Raw genomic sequence first — 18,278 nt, 5'->3', positions numbered from 1 at the left:
TTGGATTAAAAGCAAATCCCATTCCCTCACATCCTCACCAGGGTGGGAGGTCAGCAAATAATACCCCCAAAAAAACGAGTATTCCACTTGTCTGGCTGGCATTTCCCCTAGAGCCAGAATTCCCCTCTTTTTTATGGGATTTGATGAGTGGTTACAACAAGCAGAGGAAAACTGCCAGGGCTGCCCATTCTCCTCCATCCCTCTGGGTTTTGGGTGTTTCATCTCAGCAGCAAAGGAGAACTGCACCCCTAATTGCTGCTTTTTGCTGTTAATTAATCAAACCCATGGTATTCTGGCCTGAAATCTTGTTTTGTTTTTTTTTTTTTTTTTCCCTTCTTGTCAGGATTAAAAGCTTCTCTCATGCAAAATAATGCCTTTAATTGCAACTTCACATACAAGTTTGGACTTTGATTCTGCCTTCCTGTGCAAGACTATTTATTGCTGCTTTATTCTTTTGCATCTGGTTGTGTGTGCAGCTGTGCCCTTGCACCAGCATCCCCCAGCTCCTGTATTTTCCTTGTACCTCATTAATTTTGCAGGTTTCCTTGCTCCCTTGCCCCCAAGCCTATCACCCCTGTGCTTCCTTGTGCCTATTCTCAGCTTGGCATCTGTCCTGGTTCCCACCTCCTTCCCCGTGCATATGCTCCCTGTCATCCAAATGCACCCCAGCAATCCTCACTCCATTAAAACACACAAATACCATCTCCAGCCATTCACAAAGTGCCTCCTTCCAGCCTCAAAACCCAGCCTTTTAGAGCTTGGATGGATCAAAATGTTCTGTGGGTGATAGATGGGAGATTAATCTATTTGTTTCACTTACACTTTTGGCAGCAATAAAAAGAAACAAACCCGGATTTTTGGCCACAAACCACTTCTTGCGGGTTGATTTGGTAGAGGCTGCTTTGTTTTCTTTTCTTCTCCCTCTTGAATCTGCCAGGGCCTCTAAGTTAAATAAATAGATTAATCTTCTTTCTGTAGCCCAGAGATCAGGTTGATGCATTTAAGAGCTTTCTCTCCCTCCAGACTCCCGAGATGTTCACAGATCCGATTCATATTTTAGAGTTTCCTTCATGTGTAAAGAGCCTCGTTGGTGTAGCAGCAATTCTTCACTAACAGCAAATAGGGCTCCATGCTCCTTGGGTTTCTTTTCTTCTGAGAGAGCTGAACATTTTTCCATCAAAGCCTTTTTTTTGCTAAAAGGAGAATTTTTTTTTCTTTTCTTTTTTTTTTTTTTTTTCCTGTGGAAAAAGCAGCATTTGGAGAGGTGGGGGGAACCACCTCAAACCTGAAGGTTTTTCCTTCAAAAGGGAAACTTGGTGTTTTGTGTGTTGAAGGTTGGATCAGCCAAATGGCTGAGAGCAGCTTCCCAAAAGTGTCTCCACTTAGCAGAACAAAAAGTGTGGCACAACTGGGAAAGTCGTGGCTTTCGAGGAGGGGAAAATAGGTTTTTGATCAGCTCTGTTTGCTGTGCTCAAACTGCAAGGAAACCTCAAACAAGGGGTGTTTTGGGGACAGTGTTTCTGAATGCTGCCCTTGAAATTTAATAAAAGTGGGGTCCTGAGTGGGTTTTTCATCCACTTTGTGCACCCACAGCATGGTTTTGTAAGAGACAGGCAGGAAGGTTGGAAGAATTAAAGGTTTAATGCCAGTGGGTACTTGGATTTTGTACTGCCAGGGAAAGATGTTTTGCCAAAATTTCTAAAGCTGTGGACACTTTCTGCTATCCCAGCCCCATCCAACCTGGCCTTGGACACTCCCAGGGATGGGGAACCCTGAGACATCCATTTGAAAAAGCCACAGTGGTTTGTTCCCTATTGGAACAAAACCCCGACTCCAAAACTCAATTTTTATCCATTTCTCAGTGCAAGACCTCTGCTGTTTTAAAGCCTTTTTCCTGGTTAAGCTTTTGATGAATCCAAGGCTCTGGCTGTGCTCATTTATTCAGGTTTCTTTGCAAGCAGACTTGTTGAGCAGCTCAGATTCTGCTCACCTCAGAGTGTCCCCAGGCCACCTCAGCTGGAGAGATCACTTTGCATTTCCCTCTCCAAAAATCCCCTCCTGTACTGCTGTCTGCAGTGCAAACTCTGCTCTGCCCCTCACCAGAGGTGCTTTCATGGAAGCAAAGGCCTGCAGCGTGGGCAGGAGTCTTCTGCTGAATTAATGTGGCCTAAAATGTGTCAGGAGAGCCACTTTAAATTGGAAAAACCAGCTGTACACAGAGGGGTTTGTGCCTGCCAGGGCTGGTGGGGCAAACAAAGCTTTTATTTTCTTTCTTTCTTTCTTTAGAGATGATTTTTGACCTGCCCAGAATCTTTATCCAAGGTAAACAACCCTCAGCTTTGTATTTTGTGCTCAGAGTGGTCAAGGATTGAGGTGCTGGTCAGGGATTGAGGTGCTGGTCAAGGATTGAGGTGGTGGTCAAGAATTGAGGTGCAGGTCAAGGATTGAGGTGCTGGTCAAGGATTGAGGTGCTGGTCAAGGATTGAGGTGCTGGTCAGGGATTGAGGTGCTGGTCAGGGATTGAGGTGCTGGTCAAGGATTGAGGTGCTGGTCAAGGATTGAGGTGCTGGTCAGGGATTGAGGTGCTGGTCAGGGATTGAGGTGCTGGTCAAGGATTGAGGTGCTGGTCAAGGATTGAGGTGCTGGTCAGGGATTGAGGTGCTGGTCAGGGATTGAGGTGCTGGTTCAGGGATTGAGGTGCTGGCTGTGGGACCAGAGGAGCAGAGCTGCTGTGGCCACATCTGGCCCTGTTTTAGGACATCTCCTTGTCCATCCCAGCTGGGAAAACCCTTCCCTCCCTCCTTCCACCTGCAGCTTCTCCTCTTCCCCCAGCCTGCTGCTGATTTTTCCTCTCAGATAACAGCTCCAAGCCAATTAAGAGTGTCTCACACAGTCCTCGCCGTGGGAGACCACGGTGCTTTTAAGTGCTATTGTTTGTTAATAAAAATAAATCGTGGGCACCAGAGGAGAGAGGGAGGGAGGGAGGGAATCCCACATGGCCTCGGTTTTCTCTTTTCCTGGAGGTTTTTTTTCAGTCAGGGGATGGGCAGATGTCAGAGCTCCGGCCTGGTTCAGGGGCTCCATGTGGTGGAAAAGTCTCTCCTCCAAGCCGTGCTTCCAAAGAAAGGCTCAGCAGTCTCTGTTGTTTGGTCTCAGGACAGTTTATTGCAAATTATCTAAAAGATTTTCTTCTGGGGCTGCTGTGGTTTGCTCGCAGCTCAGGCAGAGGCACACACACACCCTGACATCCTCTCTGACTCCCGACTGCTTCTTCTCTCCCCCTCTGCCCAGGGCTGCTGCTGGCTTTTATATGGTACATTACGTGTTACATGGGTACAGTTTTTCCCCAATGCCTATTACCTATATTAAATGGTGCTTTTCTATCTTTTATATGGTACATTACGTGTTACATGGGTACAGTTTTTCCCCAATGCCTATTACCTATATTAAATGGTGCTTTTCTATCTTTTATATGGTACATTACATGTTACATGGTTACAGTTTTTCCCCAATGCCTATTACCTATATTAAATGGTGCTTTTCTACTCTAAACCAATCTGTGAGTGCCAACATCACCAAGAACATGGAGGGAAGGAAGAAGAAAGAGGGAGGACAGGGAAGGCCCAAATCCCTCCATCTTAAAACCTCTGACCCCCATGTACAAAACCAACCCCCCCCCTGTACAGCACTCAAAAATTCTTCCCTCTACTTTGTGACTACTTCTACTATAATATCTAAACTTTTGTAACTTCTTGTTCTTCCTGCAAGGTTGGTAAATCGTTCCATGGCTCAAACCCAAAATCACAGCTGTTTCCAGCTGCCTGCCAGGATCTCAAATGCTTCTGACCGGGGCCTGGAACCTCCAAAAATGTCTGAGGGACATTTTGAGTTCCGACTCAGAGCCAGGGAGGTTCTGGCAGAGGATGTGGGCAGGGATGTGTGGGGTGTTCAGTGCCCTGTGCAAGGTGCAGATCTCTGCTCAGCAGCTGCAGCATCCTCTCAGAGGCTGGGGGAGCTCATCCAGCACAGCAGCGAGACTTGGAGAAAAACAGGGAGGAGGTGGGATGGGAGAAGTTGGAGAGGCCGATATGAGGAGGAGAGGATCATTTCAGGCATGAAAGCACAGCCAGGACTGGAGGATGTAAAGCTTCACTGTTACAGAAGCATATTATATGATTGGCTTTTCAATCTAAAATTGAATTTAAAAAAAAATTTAAATATTTTTATATTTTCCAAATTTTAATATTTTTTAAATATTAAAATGAATACTCTATGTGTTATGTTGGAAAGTTATGCTGTATTAATCTCTTTTAAGCAGTGTGGTAAATATAGTTTTTAAGCTATAGGATAATATTAAAATAGAAACTATCTGATGTAAGATACTTTTTGTAACAAGCTCAAGGAATGGAAAGATAACCAAGAAATTCTTTGCATACTAACACCAAAAATTCCAAGAGAAGATTGGAACTTATCGGGACTGTTCAAACTTCTTCCAGACTTCTAGCAGCCAAGAAATTTATTTACAAGATGAAGTGGGGGGCAGAAATTAAGCAGAGGACATCCTTGTTTGAAAAGACTGTTTGCATCATGTATGAGATATATGAATGTGCCACAGGCTGTTGCTTTTAAGGGTTAATCCTTAATTAGCAAGGTTAATTAGCAAGGTGTGCTTTTGTGGCTTAGTGCCCAAGAGCATCCCATCTGCAATTCTTTGCTTTTTATTGTCCTAACTCTGATTGTCCAAACTCTTACTGCTCTAATTTTTATTACAATTTCTATAACTATTTTATTACTATTAAACCTGTAAAATTTTAAAATCAGTGATTGGGTGCCAGCAGAGCTCTCAAGTATTGACCCAGCCTGGGAGGGCTGATGGGTCCATGATAAAGATGTGGAGGAGAGGAAAATTGAATAAAGATGTCCTGTGACTGAAGTCTCCTTGTGTTCACAGGTTGATAATGCTGGGGGAAATCTCACTCTGAGATAGCCCAGCCTGTGTGAGGAATTAGGATGGGGACAAGCTGCTTTTATCTCTTAGCTGTGGTAGGAAATTTGATCAGGCTTTGCTAATTCTGGGGAGGATTGAGAAGGGTGAGATGAGAGGACTCAAGGCTGAGGAGAGAGAAAGTTAAAGAAAATAATCCACAGCAACGAGAAATGTCAGCAATACATTCGTCCTTCTGCTTCACTGCCTCCAGAATTCTTTTCTCCTTGAAGTTTTCTTGCTTCTTTTTCTGGAAGTCACGAAGGGTGGAGGGGGAAAAAAAATGGAGAAGAGAGAGATGAAAGAACACAGCTAGGGGAATGAAAATTAAAAAAAAAAAAAATCAATTTCTGTATCAGCTGAGCAGGTGTTTATCACTAATATCACCTTCCCTGGGCTGTCACCTGCCCTGGTGTCACCCGGCTGCTCTCTGCAGAGGGGAGATGTGATGGGGAGCCCCAGGTTCCTTTCACCCCCTGACACCTGGGGAGGGGAGATAGCACAGCTCTGCCTCTCAGCCTGGGTAAATCCACGCCTGGCACTGGTGTGAGGACAGAGGGGCGGCTGCGAGCAAAGCAGGCTCTTTAATGCTGATGAAATCGAAAAAAAAAAACCGAGACGTGGTTTTTATAGGAACATAGAAATTGCCAGACTGGAACCGAGCTCTGCTTCATGTTGTTAAGCATCCTTTTTAAGCACTGCCTGATTCCAGAGGCTGTGTGAGGAGCCTTGCCCCGAGGGCTGATTCTTCCAGCCCTCAAAAATAGGGAATTCACCAGCTCCTTGCAGTGTGAGGGGTTTACACCCCATCCAAACATTAATTTGTGGGGTTTTTTTTTCCTTCAAATGTAGCATTGTAATTCCAGCCATTCTTTCTCTTTATTGATGTCGATCCTTCCCTCAGCCTCACAGAGTTTTTTTTTGACTGCGACAATACCTCGTGGTAATGATTTACCCGTGCTAATTATGCACTTTTTTTTGCCGAGCGAAACATATTGGTGGTGGCTTTAAATGGAGTAATTTTTCAGTTTAATTGAACTTACATCTTTGTGGCCCCGGGGCAGGCTGTCAGTGGAGCTCTCCCCTCCCCTGAGACACTTTTTGGAGCTCAGCAGCAGCCACCTGTTGAGATGTTTTTCAGGTTCTTGCCTGTTCTATTTAAACCCCAGCCTGTCTGCAGAAGAAGCTTGACACAAGGCAAGAGCTCTCTTTGCCTGTCGAGCCCTGTTAAGTTGTTTGTTGATATTCCCCAACAGTTTTTTTTCCCCCAATTCCTTGCTGCTCTGCAGCTGTTAAATTTGTTGTCTCAGCTGTGAGGATTACTCCAGCTTTGCTCGAGCTGCGTTTTTCTCACCATTCATCAAGCTTCTGCTGAGGCAAGGAGAGATCCATCAACACCAAAGCCCCCTCCAAACTCCTGCTTGGGTGAAAAAAAATCCAAAAAAAAAGCAAAAAAATCTGCCAGGAGAAGGTGGAATCTGCTGCCAGGTTTTCCCAGGGTGTTTGTGGTTTCTCAGCTTGCAGGAGAAGGCGTGCAGGGGGGTTTGCAGTGTGGGGTTGCGTGGGGATAAAAGCAACACGTTGTGGATTTTGGGAAGTCTGGGCCTGGAGATGCTGAGCCCTGTGTGGCTCCTGCTGGGCACAGATGTGGCAGGAACAGGTTCTGGTGGCATTTTTGGAGGTGGGAACAGAAATCACTGCCCAGAGAAGTTGATGCCCCATCCCTGGAAGTGCCCAAAGGCAAGTTGGACGGGGCTTGGAGAAACCTGGGATGGTGGGAGATGTCCCAACCCATGGCAGATGGTTTTTAAGATCCCTTCCAGCCCAAACCATCCGTAACTGTGTGAAATAACAGCAGATTCCTCGAGTGTCCTTGTCAGGCTGTGCAGAGGGAATGAGCAGAGGTGGCTGCTTTGCAGGGATTTCTTTATCTCTGTGGCAGCTTCAGCAGAGGGGTGGTTTTGGGGTTTTCTTGTAGTGATTTAACATTTTATTCTGCCTTTTGGCTTTTTGCTTTACTGTCTAAGAAATTTTCTGCAGAAATCTCCAAATAGCAGGAGGCTGTGGTGATAGCAGTGAGGAAGAGCACCAGCTCACTCAGTCATTAAAAATGTATCAGTAGTTTCAGAAGCAACTTGCTCCCTCTCGGAGGCAAATCGTCCATAATTCTGCTTGGTATTTAGAGACTTTTATCTCCAGAGAGAACACAAAACTCCCCAGTATAACCCTGATTTATTTTATTCTCTTGACTTTCCAGAGCTGAAAGATGAAAAAAACCCAAAAAACCTGGAGCTTAGCAGGAACAGAATTCCACATTTGTGCTGCACGCAGGGGTCAGCTCGTGATCCAGCAGCAGCTTCTCAGCAAGGCACCTCCCACCCTGAAGGACCCAGGGAACTCTTTCCCAGCCATCCCACTCTTTTTTGGGGGGGAGAAGATTGGGAATGCTCCACAGGCAGCTGTCCATCAACCCAGCCTGCTGTCAGAGCAGGAGAGAGGAGCCACTCGAGCAGGAGCTGTGACTGCACAGCTCCTGACACGTTCTCGCTGGAAACTTCAGCAGGGGAAGTTGGTTTGATTGATTTTCAGCCAGCTGAGGATGAGTCTGGGATAAGTCATCTTCACACGCACGAGAATTAGCGCAGCAAGCTGCTAAAGAGCTTTGTCTCTTTGGGGTTTTCTTGGCTGGGTGAGGTTTTAATGAAGGAAAGTTGTCCTCCTCTCCTCTCTGAGTGGAATTTGGGGCTGCACTGGAGTGGGTACCACAGCTTGGAGTGGGTACCCCAGCTGTAGCCACAATTCACTGGTGCACCTGGGTGGAACTCCTGTTCCACAGCGTCTCCTGGGGAAATGAGGGACAGACAGATGCACCTTGCAGCTGGAAGGCAGCTTGGGAGGATGAGAAGCTCAGCAAGGCAAAAATTAATGTACAGTGAGGGCGTTTGAACTGTGCTCACCTCCTTTTTGTGCCTGAATTTAGGGAGGGGGCAGCAAGTGGGGACTGGGAGATGCAGGGGGCTGTGAGGACTGAAACACCTCTTTGTTCATTACAGAGTAACTTTGATGCTGGGCCAGGAGGAAAATCCTTTCTCTCCTTCCCTCGTGATCCTAAATCTGGGATCCCAGCTGTTGTGCAGGTGTGCTGGTGGGGAGGACATCCTTGTGTTCCTCTCCCCAGGTATTTTGCCATCACCTCCAGCAGCCAGGTGGTCTGTGGGCACAGCCTGTGGGATCCTGTGGTTTCTGCTGTTTGGCAACCCCTGAGGTGAATTTCTGTGATGTTCTCTGGACAGACCGACATCATTCTGTCTCTCAGGAGAAGCACAGGGAGAAGAAGAGGAAACAATCTTTGTCTCTGCTTCTTGGTTTTCCCCATGTGGAATGTGGTGTGGAGATTGTTCACCTGGGTTGGATTCTGGGGAAGGTTGTTTGGGGTCAGTGGGATCCAGCTGTGGCTCAGACACTCAGCAGAGTCACGAGATTGAGTTAGGTGAGTAAGAAATAAATATATAGAATAAAATAGTATCACTTTAAATAGTATATTAATGTAATATAGGATAGTTTTAATAAAGCTATCGTTCATCCTTCTGATCTGGAGCAGACATCAGCATTTCTCCTGTCGGGGGCTGCCTGATTTCCCATCCATTTCTATTGCTGGCAGCTGTTCCCTGGGCCCCTGCTCCAAATCCTGAGCCCTCCTGAGGGGCGAGGTGGAGCAGCATCCCCCTGTGCTCCATGTCCCAGGTAATTACAGCCCCGCTGCTCCTGGAGCAGGGCTCAGCGGGTGCCCTGGATTTACTGCTCAGCTTTTCTGGGTTTCCTGGCTCTGAACTCCGAGCTGCTGATGCTGCTGCTGGCCTGGAATCTCCTCCTCAGCCTCTCCAGCAGGCTGCAAACAGCAGGAGCAGCCTTGAGGTCTGTCCCTCGGAGCAGGGAGTCACAGGAGCTTTTTCCTTTTCCCACAAGAGTGGTTGCTCCTTGTGCATTTTGTCTTTGCAGAGTCTGAAATGAGAACCCGTCATTTTAACCTGAAGGTTCACAGGATGATTGAGGTTGGAAAAGCCCTCCCAGACCATCGAGTCCAAGCTGTGACCCATCCCTACCTTGTCACCAGCCCAGAGCACTGAATGCCACCTCCAGTGGTTCCTTGGACATCTCCAGGGCTGGGCACTCCAAACCTCCCTGGGCAGCCCCTTAACAATCCTTTCCATGGGGAAATTCCTGCTGATTCCACCCTGCGCCTCCCCTGGCCCAGCCTGAGGCTGTTCCCTCTCCCCCTGTCCTGTTCCCTGGGATAAGATCCCAAATCCCCCCACTGGCTGTCCCCTCCTGTCAGGAGCTGTGCAGAGCCACAAGGTCCCCCCTGATCCCCCTTTTCTTCAGGCTGAGCCCCTTCCCAGCTCCCTCAGCCCCTCCTGGGGCTCCAGACCCTTTCCCAGCTCTGTTCCCTTCCCTGGACACTCTCCAGCCCCTCCAGGTCCTTCCTTGAAGAGATTCCATAGAGCTTTGGCAGGGAATGATGAGGATGTAAACTCCAGCAACCTCCTGGAATTTCAGGCAGGCGTTTTCCTCCTGTTTGGCTGGAATTTGAGGAGTTTTACCCCCTTTTCCCTGCCCTGCTCCTGGTCTGACATTCCCTACCAGAAGTTTTAGTTGAGCTGTGGCTGTTCATCACCAGGGGCTGGCAAAGTGTTTTGGTTTCGTCAAAATCTCCAATTTGGTTTTTGCAAAATCCCAAATTGGCGAACTGAAACCACTACGCAAGGAAAACACACTGAGCGTAACAGTACAAGATGTAGGATGTAAAATGACCTAAAAAAGAAGGAAAACAGGACTGTGAGTGTTGGGGAGCAGCTTCATGTCGGAATCTGTGGGTATTGGCGATTCCGAGATTGTAGAAAGTCTCTGTCTGTCAGCCCCGCTGCCAAAGCAGAAGCCATAATTGGTCTGTGCTGTTTCAAGGTTGTTTATTCTGTTTATCTCTAACATGTTCTGCTGCCCTGCCGCAGCTCTGTCCTGCAGGGCAGCGTGTGGGGCTCTGCCCTCAGTGGGATGGTACAAACATTAAATACCACAAACTACCTGTGCTGGATTTACAATAACGTGCCAATATCTGTCACCTACGTTGGACAGTGTGTCCCCAGCCTGAACCAACAGAAAAATGCCAACACCACAGTGAAACATGGAGGGCATGAAGAAGGAGAAAAAGGACAAGACACACCCAATTTCCTCCATCTTGTCCCCTTTGGACCCCTCATCTAGAATCCTAAAATTTTACTTTTGCACCTGTGCCACACTTAATTATTACTTCTATCAAACACTCAGAGCTGGTAATTGATCCTGTAAGATTGAAAACTCTTTTCCATGGCCAGAGATCACAGCCAGTGTCTCTGGGGGCTCTGTCCAGGGGGGTTCCTGACCCCTGCCAGGGTCCCAGACCTGCCAGGGCAGCCAGAGGGATTCTCTGGATTCCCACAGCTTCAGAGCCAGAACTGAGCACGAGGGAGCTCTTTGGGTGGCAAACCTCAAGCTGCCCTCGCTGTCCCGCTGTCTCCGTGGGGAAGGGATGTCTGTGTGTGTCTGTGTGTGTTCCACGAGCTCCAGCCCCACATTCCAGGCTCTGAGTGCCTCTGACGTGATCCTGCTGTTTTGTCAATATCTTGGAAAGTTTGGAAATAGCTGCTTCAAAGTGCTCAAATGATACCCTGCTCTGTAATCCATCTCTGCCGCTGCCAGCATGTCTAAGTAGCCAATTTCCCATGTGTTTAACCTTTTAGGGCTTCTCTTCCCCAGGAATTACTCTGGAACTCCCACTGAAAAGAGGGGGAAAAAATGGAGAAAATTACTATTTGCCCTTCACAGAGGTGGTTCACGGTTTTCCAGGTGGTTTTGGGAGGAGTTTCTAGCTTTTAAAAATGCTGAAGTGGGGATGTTCTTCCCATGTCTGACTGACAGCTGAGCATGAGATCCCTCAATTTTCTGGAATTGGGATGCAGGAGGTGGGAAGGCATGATCCAGGAAAGGATCAAACCCCCAGGGAGTGGAGATGTCCCAGGGCTCCCTGGATTTTTATTATTTCTGTGGCCCTGTCTCTGCATTTCCCCTCGGTGAGAGGGGTTGGTCCCTGTGGAGAATGCTGAGATAAGCTGGAGGAAGTCTTAAGTGTAATCTAAAAATAGATTAATTGGAAAATTGCAAGTAAAAGGCTGCGTCTTGCTCAGACAAAACTCCTGTTAACTTCAAAGGCACATTAAAGACTTTGCCTGTGTCAGGACTTGGTATTTGGCCCAAGAAGGAGACAAATGGAAGAGGGTGAGAATGTTTGCCAGCAAAAGAGAAGGGAGAGATAAGGTAACAGATGAAATGCTCAAAGTCAGCATTTAAGGACATTGCTGCCTGTGGAGATAATTTTATCAACTCCAGAGACAACAGGTTTTTTTTCGTTTTTGGGGTTTTTTTTCCTATTTTCTATGAAAAGCTGCCCTTTATGAAGCTGTTTAAAATGACATTTGTTACAAATTTGATTAGCTGTGCTGCAGGAGCCTGCTGTGGGACAGCCAGTGCCAATATCTGTGCTGATGATGAGTTTGTGGATTTTCCACCTCCTGCCCTTCATTTTGGTGGTGTTCTGACTTTGGAACTTGGACCTCTGTGTGGTTGGGTGGTGAGACAAACAAAAGAGGACCAAAAAAAGATTTTCTTGGTCTTCTGCTGAGCCCTCTCGTTCCTGAAAGGGGAGGGAAGGAGGTGACTGGAATTGTGGCAAGGAGTTGGTTTCTACTTTGATGAGGCCCAAGTGACTTCTACCACCTAAACCCTTCCCTCAAATCAAGTTTTGCTATGAAAATGTTTTGTCCCATCCTAAAATCAGAAGTCAGTATTATATAATGAGCTGCAGGCTGCTCTGAGTGGAAAGAGAAAGGGGGGTGGGGTGGGTGAGAATAGAAGTCAGAGATGTGACTCAATATTGATTTCCACTTGTTTTTGTTGAAACACTAAAAATGCCAAGATGAAATATTTGGATTTTTCCTCGTGTTTCTTCCCTTTATTTTATTTTTTTTTTTTTTTTGTAAGGAGCTCTCTGCCCAGTTGGATTCCAAATCTTGAATAATTCATAGTCTGTAAATAGCTTCCTCCTCCTCGGGTAAATAGAGCTTTTGTCTCCAGTGCTGAGTGATGCTGCTGGGGGAGAGCAGAGGGGCTCACGGCTGGTTTTGTGTCTCCCTGCAGAGTTATGTCATGCCCAGACCACCACAGGGCTCCATGAGGATTTATGGAAGATGCTCCGTGTCTTGGCGCCTCTGGTGCTCCTTCTGCTGTGGCTGATGAGGATCTGGGCCAGCCCCCATTCCCTGAGGATTGGTGAGTGCTCACCTGGCTTGGTTATTGTTCATTTTTGCTCACTAGGAACTCCTGCTATGGTTTTGCAATAGTCAAATCTTAAAAGACCTATTTAGAAATGAATAAAACCCAGGAAGGATATTTGACTGTAGTAAGGTCGGTAACACAAAAATATTTTTATATTTATATCTACACCTATATTCACATAAACAAGAGCAAAACTAGATGTACAATTTACTGTGAAATATTAATTAATATTTTAAAAAATCTACAAAGGCTTTGGTAGATTTTACCAGTCAGATGCTGGAAGTTATGCCAGTATCACCAAGTTCACAGAAACAACACTGGCTTGCACCTCTAAAACTTGGTGTATTAGCAGAACTTGACCATTAGAAGAAGACTTTTGTATTTTTTAATACATATTCATTTTCTTCCCACCAGCCCTTAACAATTGTCCTTTCTCTGATGAGAAGATCAGAGAGAAAAAAACACAGAGAAGTCTGAGACTTAAAAAAATAATGGGGAAATGACTCAAAATGACTTAAAAAATAATGGGGAAATGACTCAATATAATTAAAATGTTTTCCCAGTGATACTCTGGAGTGATTATTGGAGGGGGGAATCCTCCCTGCCGGGTGGGGTGTCCCTGTGCAGGTGAAAGGTTCTCCTGAATTTTGGGAATGTTCTGCCTGGAATTTGTACAAGAAATGCAGTTTATGGTGAGCTGACATGCTTGCTGAAGTTCCTCCTTGAATTTTGGGAATGTGTCTCCCTCCTTTTGTAAATGAAATTGAGTTTGTGGTGGGTGGAGACGCTGAGCTCCTCCCTGAATTTTGGGAATGTTCTTCAGTTTGTACATGAAATGCAGTTTATGGTGAATTGACACTCCTGCTGAAGTTCCTCCATGAATTTTGGGAAAGTTCTGTCTTTAGTTTGTACATGAAATGCAGTTTATGGTGAGCTGACATGCTTGCTGAGCTCCTCCATGCTTTTTGGGAATGTTCTCTCCTTCTTCTTGTCAATGAAATTAGTTTCTGGTGAATTGACACGCTTGCTGAGTTCCTCCCTACATTTTGGGAATGTTCTCTACTTCTTTTTGTAAATGAAATGCAGTTTATGGTGAGCTGACACACTTACTGAAGCTTCTCCCTGCATTTTGGAGATGTTCTCGCTTTCCTTTTATAAATGTAAATAGTTTATGGTGAGTTGACAGAGTTGCTAAAATTCCTCCATGCATTTTGGGCATGTTGTCTCTTCCTCTTGTAAATTAAATTAGTTTATGGAGAGTTGCTGAGCTCCTCCCTGCATTTTGGAGATGTTCTGTCTCTAGTTTGTAGATGAACTGCAGTTTATGGTGAGCTGACACACTTCTTGAAGCTCCTCCCTGCATTTTGGGAATGTTGTCTCTTCCTCTTCTAAATGAAATCCAGTTTATGGTGAATTGCCATATTTGTGTTGGTACTCATGGTGTTTATGTTGCCCTTCCTGTGTGAATTCAAAGCCACCCCTCAAAGAGCCACTGAGGAGCTGAAATCACCTCCTGCCATGCCCTACCCCTCTCCTAAACTCCACAGAAAATGAAATATTGCTCTCACAAATATATCTGCCCTCCATTGATGAGCAAGGGCTGCCAGAACCCAACTGCCCCCAGCTCAGGGAGCTGTGAAAACCCCAAAACCCCCAATTTTACAGGGAAGCCCCTTGAGTCCAGCCTCCTTTGGGCTGTGCTGAGGAGCTCAAGGGGAGGCACCATCATTTCCCCTGGCTGCCAGCACGGGTTAAAGAACAGAAATACATCCAGAAACCCTGTAATGGAACTCACCTCCCAGAAGTGACACTTTGCTGGGCTGTTTGGGAAGGAAACTGCTTCCCCTGGCTGCTCCCCCTGCAGCCACCAGCTGCCTTCATTCATTTTTTGTTGCAGAGAAACAGCCGATCCATTCCTGTCCCCATTTGCAACTTTCACAGGTGACACACTGGAAGTAAAAATTACCTCTCCCCTCTGCTGCTGGAGCATGAGGCAGCTCAGGAAATATGGGGAGGGAGGCTGTGAGCTGGCAGGAGCCTGGGAAGGGTGGCTGGGTGTTTTATATCCCTGGAATCCCTGATTCATGTGCAGCACTCCCTGCACGCTCCCAGCCCTGCTGCCTGCATTTCACCTTGATGGGCACATCCTCCACTCGAGCCAGCAGGCAGGGATGGGGATGGAAAGTGAGTTATCAGGATGCTGAAGGTGAAAATCCTTCCTTTTGCTTTGTGCCCCAGCTTTTTGGGGAGCACTGTGGGGTTTTTGGGAGAGTGGAATAAAAGGGGAGCTCCTCTGACAGCACAGAGCTGCAAACCTGGGGTCAGTTTGTTTCCCACCTCCCCAGAGTGAATGGTATAAGTGCTTGAGATCCTGAAGGATTGAATGAAAATCCTTCCTTTTGCTTTATGTTTCATCTTTTGGGGAGCTCTGTGGGTTTTTTTTGGGAGCGTGGAATAAAAGGGGAGCTCCTCTGACAGCACAGAGCTGCAAACCTGGGGTCACTTTGTTTCCCACCTCCCCAGAGTGAAAGGTGAAGGTGTTTGAGACCTGGGACTGTGATTTTCAGCTTTTGAGGACTGGAAACTCTAATCTGTGCTGCAGCTTCCAGGTGGGAATGGCAGCTGCCTTCCAGCTTGCTTTGGTTTGGGGGGTTTGATGAGTGCTGTTCCTCCAAACCACAGTTTCATTTTTACGGTGCCTCCAACAAAAAAGTTAATAAAAATAAAATGCAGAATAAAAAGAGGGGGAAAAAATATTACCAGCAGCTCTGAAATCATTCCCAAATGCATGCTTTTGGCAAGGCAGGGAGATATGGTATCTAGCAACATAAATCAATGCTCTGCATAAGGAAGGAAAAACAGGCCAGCAAGAACATTTAAATATTCAAAGAAAATGCGAGAAAATGTTAAAACAATCCTGAAAACCGTGTGATAAGGGGCTGCTGAAATGCAAGGGGAGGTGATCAGTAATGGCAGGTGAGCTGGGCAGTGTCAGGGTGGGTTCCTCACCAGGAAAAAGAGATTATTCCCTGCAGCTCTTGGCTTCCAGGCAGAAGGGAACGCGGTGGTGCTGAGTCAGGGACACTCGGCTTGGCAACCGAGCCCTGAGCTTGCCTGCTGCTGCTTTTTTGGGGTTTGGGGTGGATCTTGGCCCTGGCAGCCCTGGGTGGAGTGGAGAGGCAGCAGATTGCTTCATCTGGGAGCGAATTTCTGCTGGCTGGACAGGACCCACAGCGAGTGTTGCATTGCAGTGAGCTGGAGAGGCGTCATTGTGCAAGGGATGGAGCAGAATGTGGGCTACAGGGTCACCTTCCCCGTGCCTTTGGCTGCAGAGGAGCAGCCTGGAGGCTCCTGAACGCTCAGTTTCTCTCCTTGATACAAAGCAGGGCAAAACCATCAGTGCAGACTTGGTTTTTTTCAGCCTTACATTGTTCCCTCCTGATGCAGCCCTGGAAGAAACTCTCTCCTCGTTCCTGTTTTTTTCTGGAGACCTTGGTGGGGAAATCCGGGTTGTAAAAAAGCTTTGTTCAAAATGGTGATGTTTTACTGAGAATGACTTTTGTCAGTCAGTAAATTCTGTCTGAGTGAATTTATTATCTCTGTGGACCTCAAAAGTTAGGTCTGATCAGGGAGGGAAGGAGCAGGCAGGGATGGGAGTGTTCTCAACAGCTTTAAGAGCTCTGGGATGGAAGGAATTGCCTCCAGGCAGCCTGGAGCCCTTGGAAGAACCAGTGCAAGGCCTCCCAAAATATCCTTGGAGCTCTTGCACACGTTGTGTTGCATCCAGACACCCCAAAAAACAAAAATCATCAGCTCCCCCCTGCCCTCCAGGGTAGCATCTCTCCTGGCCCTGCTTTCCTGCAGCACACAACGTGTGTGGGAGCAGCTCTGGGTTTGTTTTTCGCCTGTTCACTCATGCTGAAGGAGGTGTCAGGAAATTTGCCTGAGTTATTTACTGGGTTATTTACTCGGCCTCACTGAGCAGAGCGTGGGGGCCCTAAATTGGCATTCTCTGGCTTTATTCATTGGGTGTGCTAAAGGAGCTCATTTAAAATTCACACCCTGGCCAAAACTGTAGTTTATCCGTGGAATTGCCCTCGCCAGGAGCAGGAGCAGGATGTGACAGAGGATCTGCTGGCAAACTCCTTGCAAGGCCTCCTGTAGCCTTTCAGGATTTCCTCTGCCCGTGAAAATCTCTTCCCTGCCTCTGTCTCCCAGCTCTGCAAACTTTACGCAACAGCTCCAGCATTTAAGGGTGTTTTTTGGGGTGGCACTTGATGTTTTCCTGCTCCATATCCAGGGACTGTGCATCCACCTCTGGCTCAGCTCTCATTGCTGTCCCAGTGCTTTGTGCTTCCATCCCCCAGAGGAGCAATTTGTGCTCCAAGTCCTCATGAACCCCTGGGTGTCACTGGGAATGTCACTCTGGGTAGTTTGTCCTTGTTTCCAGGCATGATTCCAGAATTCTGGAGTGCCTGAAGGCTGTGAATCTCCTGTGTCTGCTCTGACGGTGGAGCAAGAATCACAGGATCACAAAATGGTTTAGGCTGGTTTAAAGATTCGGTTCCACACCCCTGTAATGGGCAGGGACAACTCCCACTGTCCCAGGCTGCTCCAAGCCCTGTCCAACCGGTCCTTGGACATTTCCAGGGATCCAGGAGCGGCCACAGCTTCTGTGCCAGGGCCTCACCGCCCTCCCAGGGAAGGATTTCTTCCCAATATCCCATTTAAACCTACCCTTTTTGAGTTTTAAGCCATTCCCCCTCATCCTGTTGCTCCAAGCCCTTGTAAAAAGTCCCTTTCTATCTTTCTGCAGCTCCTTCAGGCACTGCAAGGCACAATGAGGTCGCCCCAAAGCCTCTCTTCTCCAGGCTGAACAATCCCAATTCTCTCAGCTTTTCACATCAAGAAACTGTTCTGGGGGACCCCTCAGAGCTGTGTGCAACCCCTGGCACTCAGCTGTGTGTGCTGAAGGAGGTGGGAGGAGGCAGAGTGGAGCTTTTTCTGCATCCCAGTGTTTGTGTGGTGCCCCTTTATCCCCAGCCCGTCCCTCTGCCACGGCTGTGGGCAGCAGAGCATCGTTTGTACAGCCCCGGATCCCTGTGCAATCACCCTCCTGAGCTGTTGGTGATACACTAAACCACTTTTGCAGTGGGTAAAGGCCCCAGAGCTGCCCTGCGGGTGCAGTTTGTCCACAGGTGGGTCTGAGCTGGAGGGCTGAAAGTTCTTCCATGTGGGAATCCAGAGCATCCCTCTGGCTGCCCTGGCAGGGGTCAGGAACCCCCCTGGACAGAGCCCCCAGAGACACTGGCTGTGATCTCTGCCCATGGAAAAGAGTTTTCAATCTTACAGGATGAATTACCAGCTCTGAGTGTTTGATAGAAGTAATAATTAAGTGTGGCACAGGTGCAAAAGTAAAATTTTAGGATTCTAGATTAGGGGTTCAAAGGGGACAAGATGGAGGAAATTGGGTGTGCCTTGTCCTTTTTCTCCTTCTTCATGCCCTCCATGTTTCACTGTGGTGTTGGCATTTTTCTGTTGGTTCAGGCTGGGGACACACTGTCCAACGTAGGTGACAGATATTGGCACGTTATTGTAAATCCAGCACAGGTAGTTTGTGGTATTTAATGTTTGTACCATCCCACTGAGGGCAGAGCCCCACACGCTGCCCTGCAGGACAGAGCTGCGGCAGGGCAGCAGAACATGTTAGAGATAAACAGAATAAACAACCTTGAAACCAGCACAGACCAATTATGGCTTCTGCTTTGGCAGCGGGGCTGACAGACAGAGACTTTTACAATCTAGGAATCATCAATAGCACAGATTCCGACACCTCCATGCATTTTGGGAAAGTTCTGTCTTTAGTTTGTACATGAAATGCAGTTTATGGTAAGTTGATACGCTTGCTGAGCTCCTCCATGCATTT

The 18,278-nt window shown here is 47.3% G+C and overlaps 1 protein-coding gene across 4 annotated transcripts in view; it reads left to right on the top strand.

Annotated features, from left to right (window-relative positions):
- The window catches only part of GRIK4 (glutamate ionotropic receptor kainate type subunit 4), a 206,139-nt gene that overhangs the window by 58,197 nt on the left and 129,664 nt on the right, over positions 1 to 18,278 (top strand). For all 4 annotated transcript variants that reach the window (XR_012051889.1, XM_072918291.1, XM_072918292.1 and 1 more), the window contains exon 2: positions 12,215 to 12,346. Coding sequence is in view for 3 of the 4 variants with exons in the window: in XM_072918291.1 (XP_072774392.1) it covers positions 12,265 to 12,346 (82 nt within the window). In the remaining variant the exon portion in view is untranslated. The remainder of the gene's footprint in view (positions 1 to 12,214; positions 12,347 to 18,278) is intronic.

Source organism: Taeniopygia guttata, chromosome 24, assembly GCF_048771995.1.
Source record: "Taeniopygia guttata chromosome 24, bTaeGut7.mat, whole genome shotgun sequence".
Classification (NCBI taxonomy): domain Eukaryota; kingdom Metazoa; phylum Chordata; class Aves; order Passeriformes; family Estrildidae; genus Taeniopygia; species Taeniopygia guttata.
The sequence above is the reverse complement of the archived record's forward strand: the minus strand, read 5'-3'. Positions and strand labels throughout refer to the sequence as shown.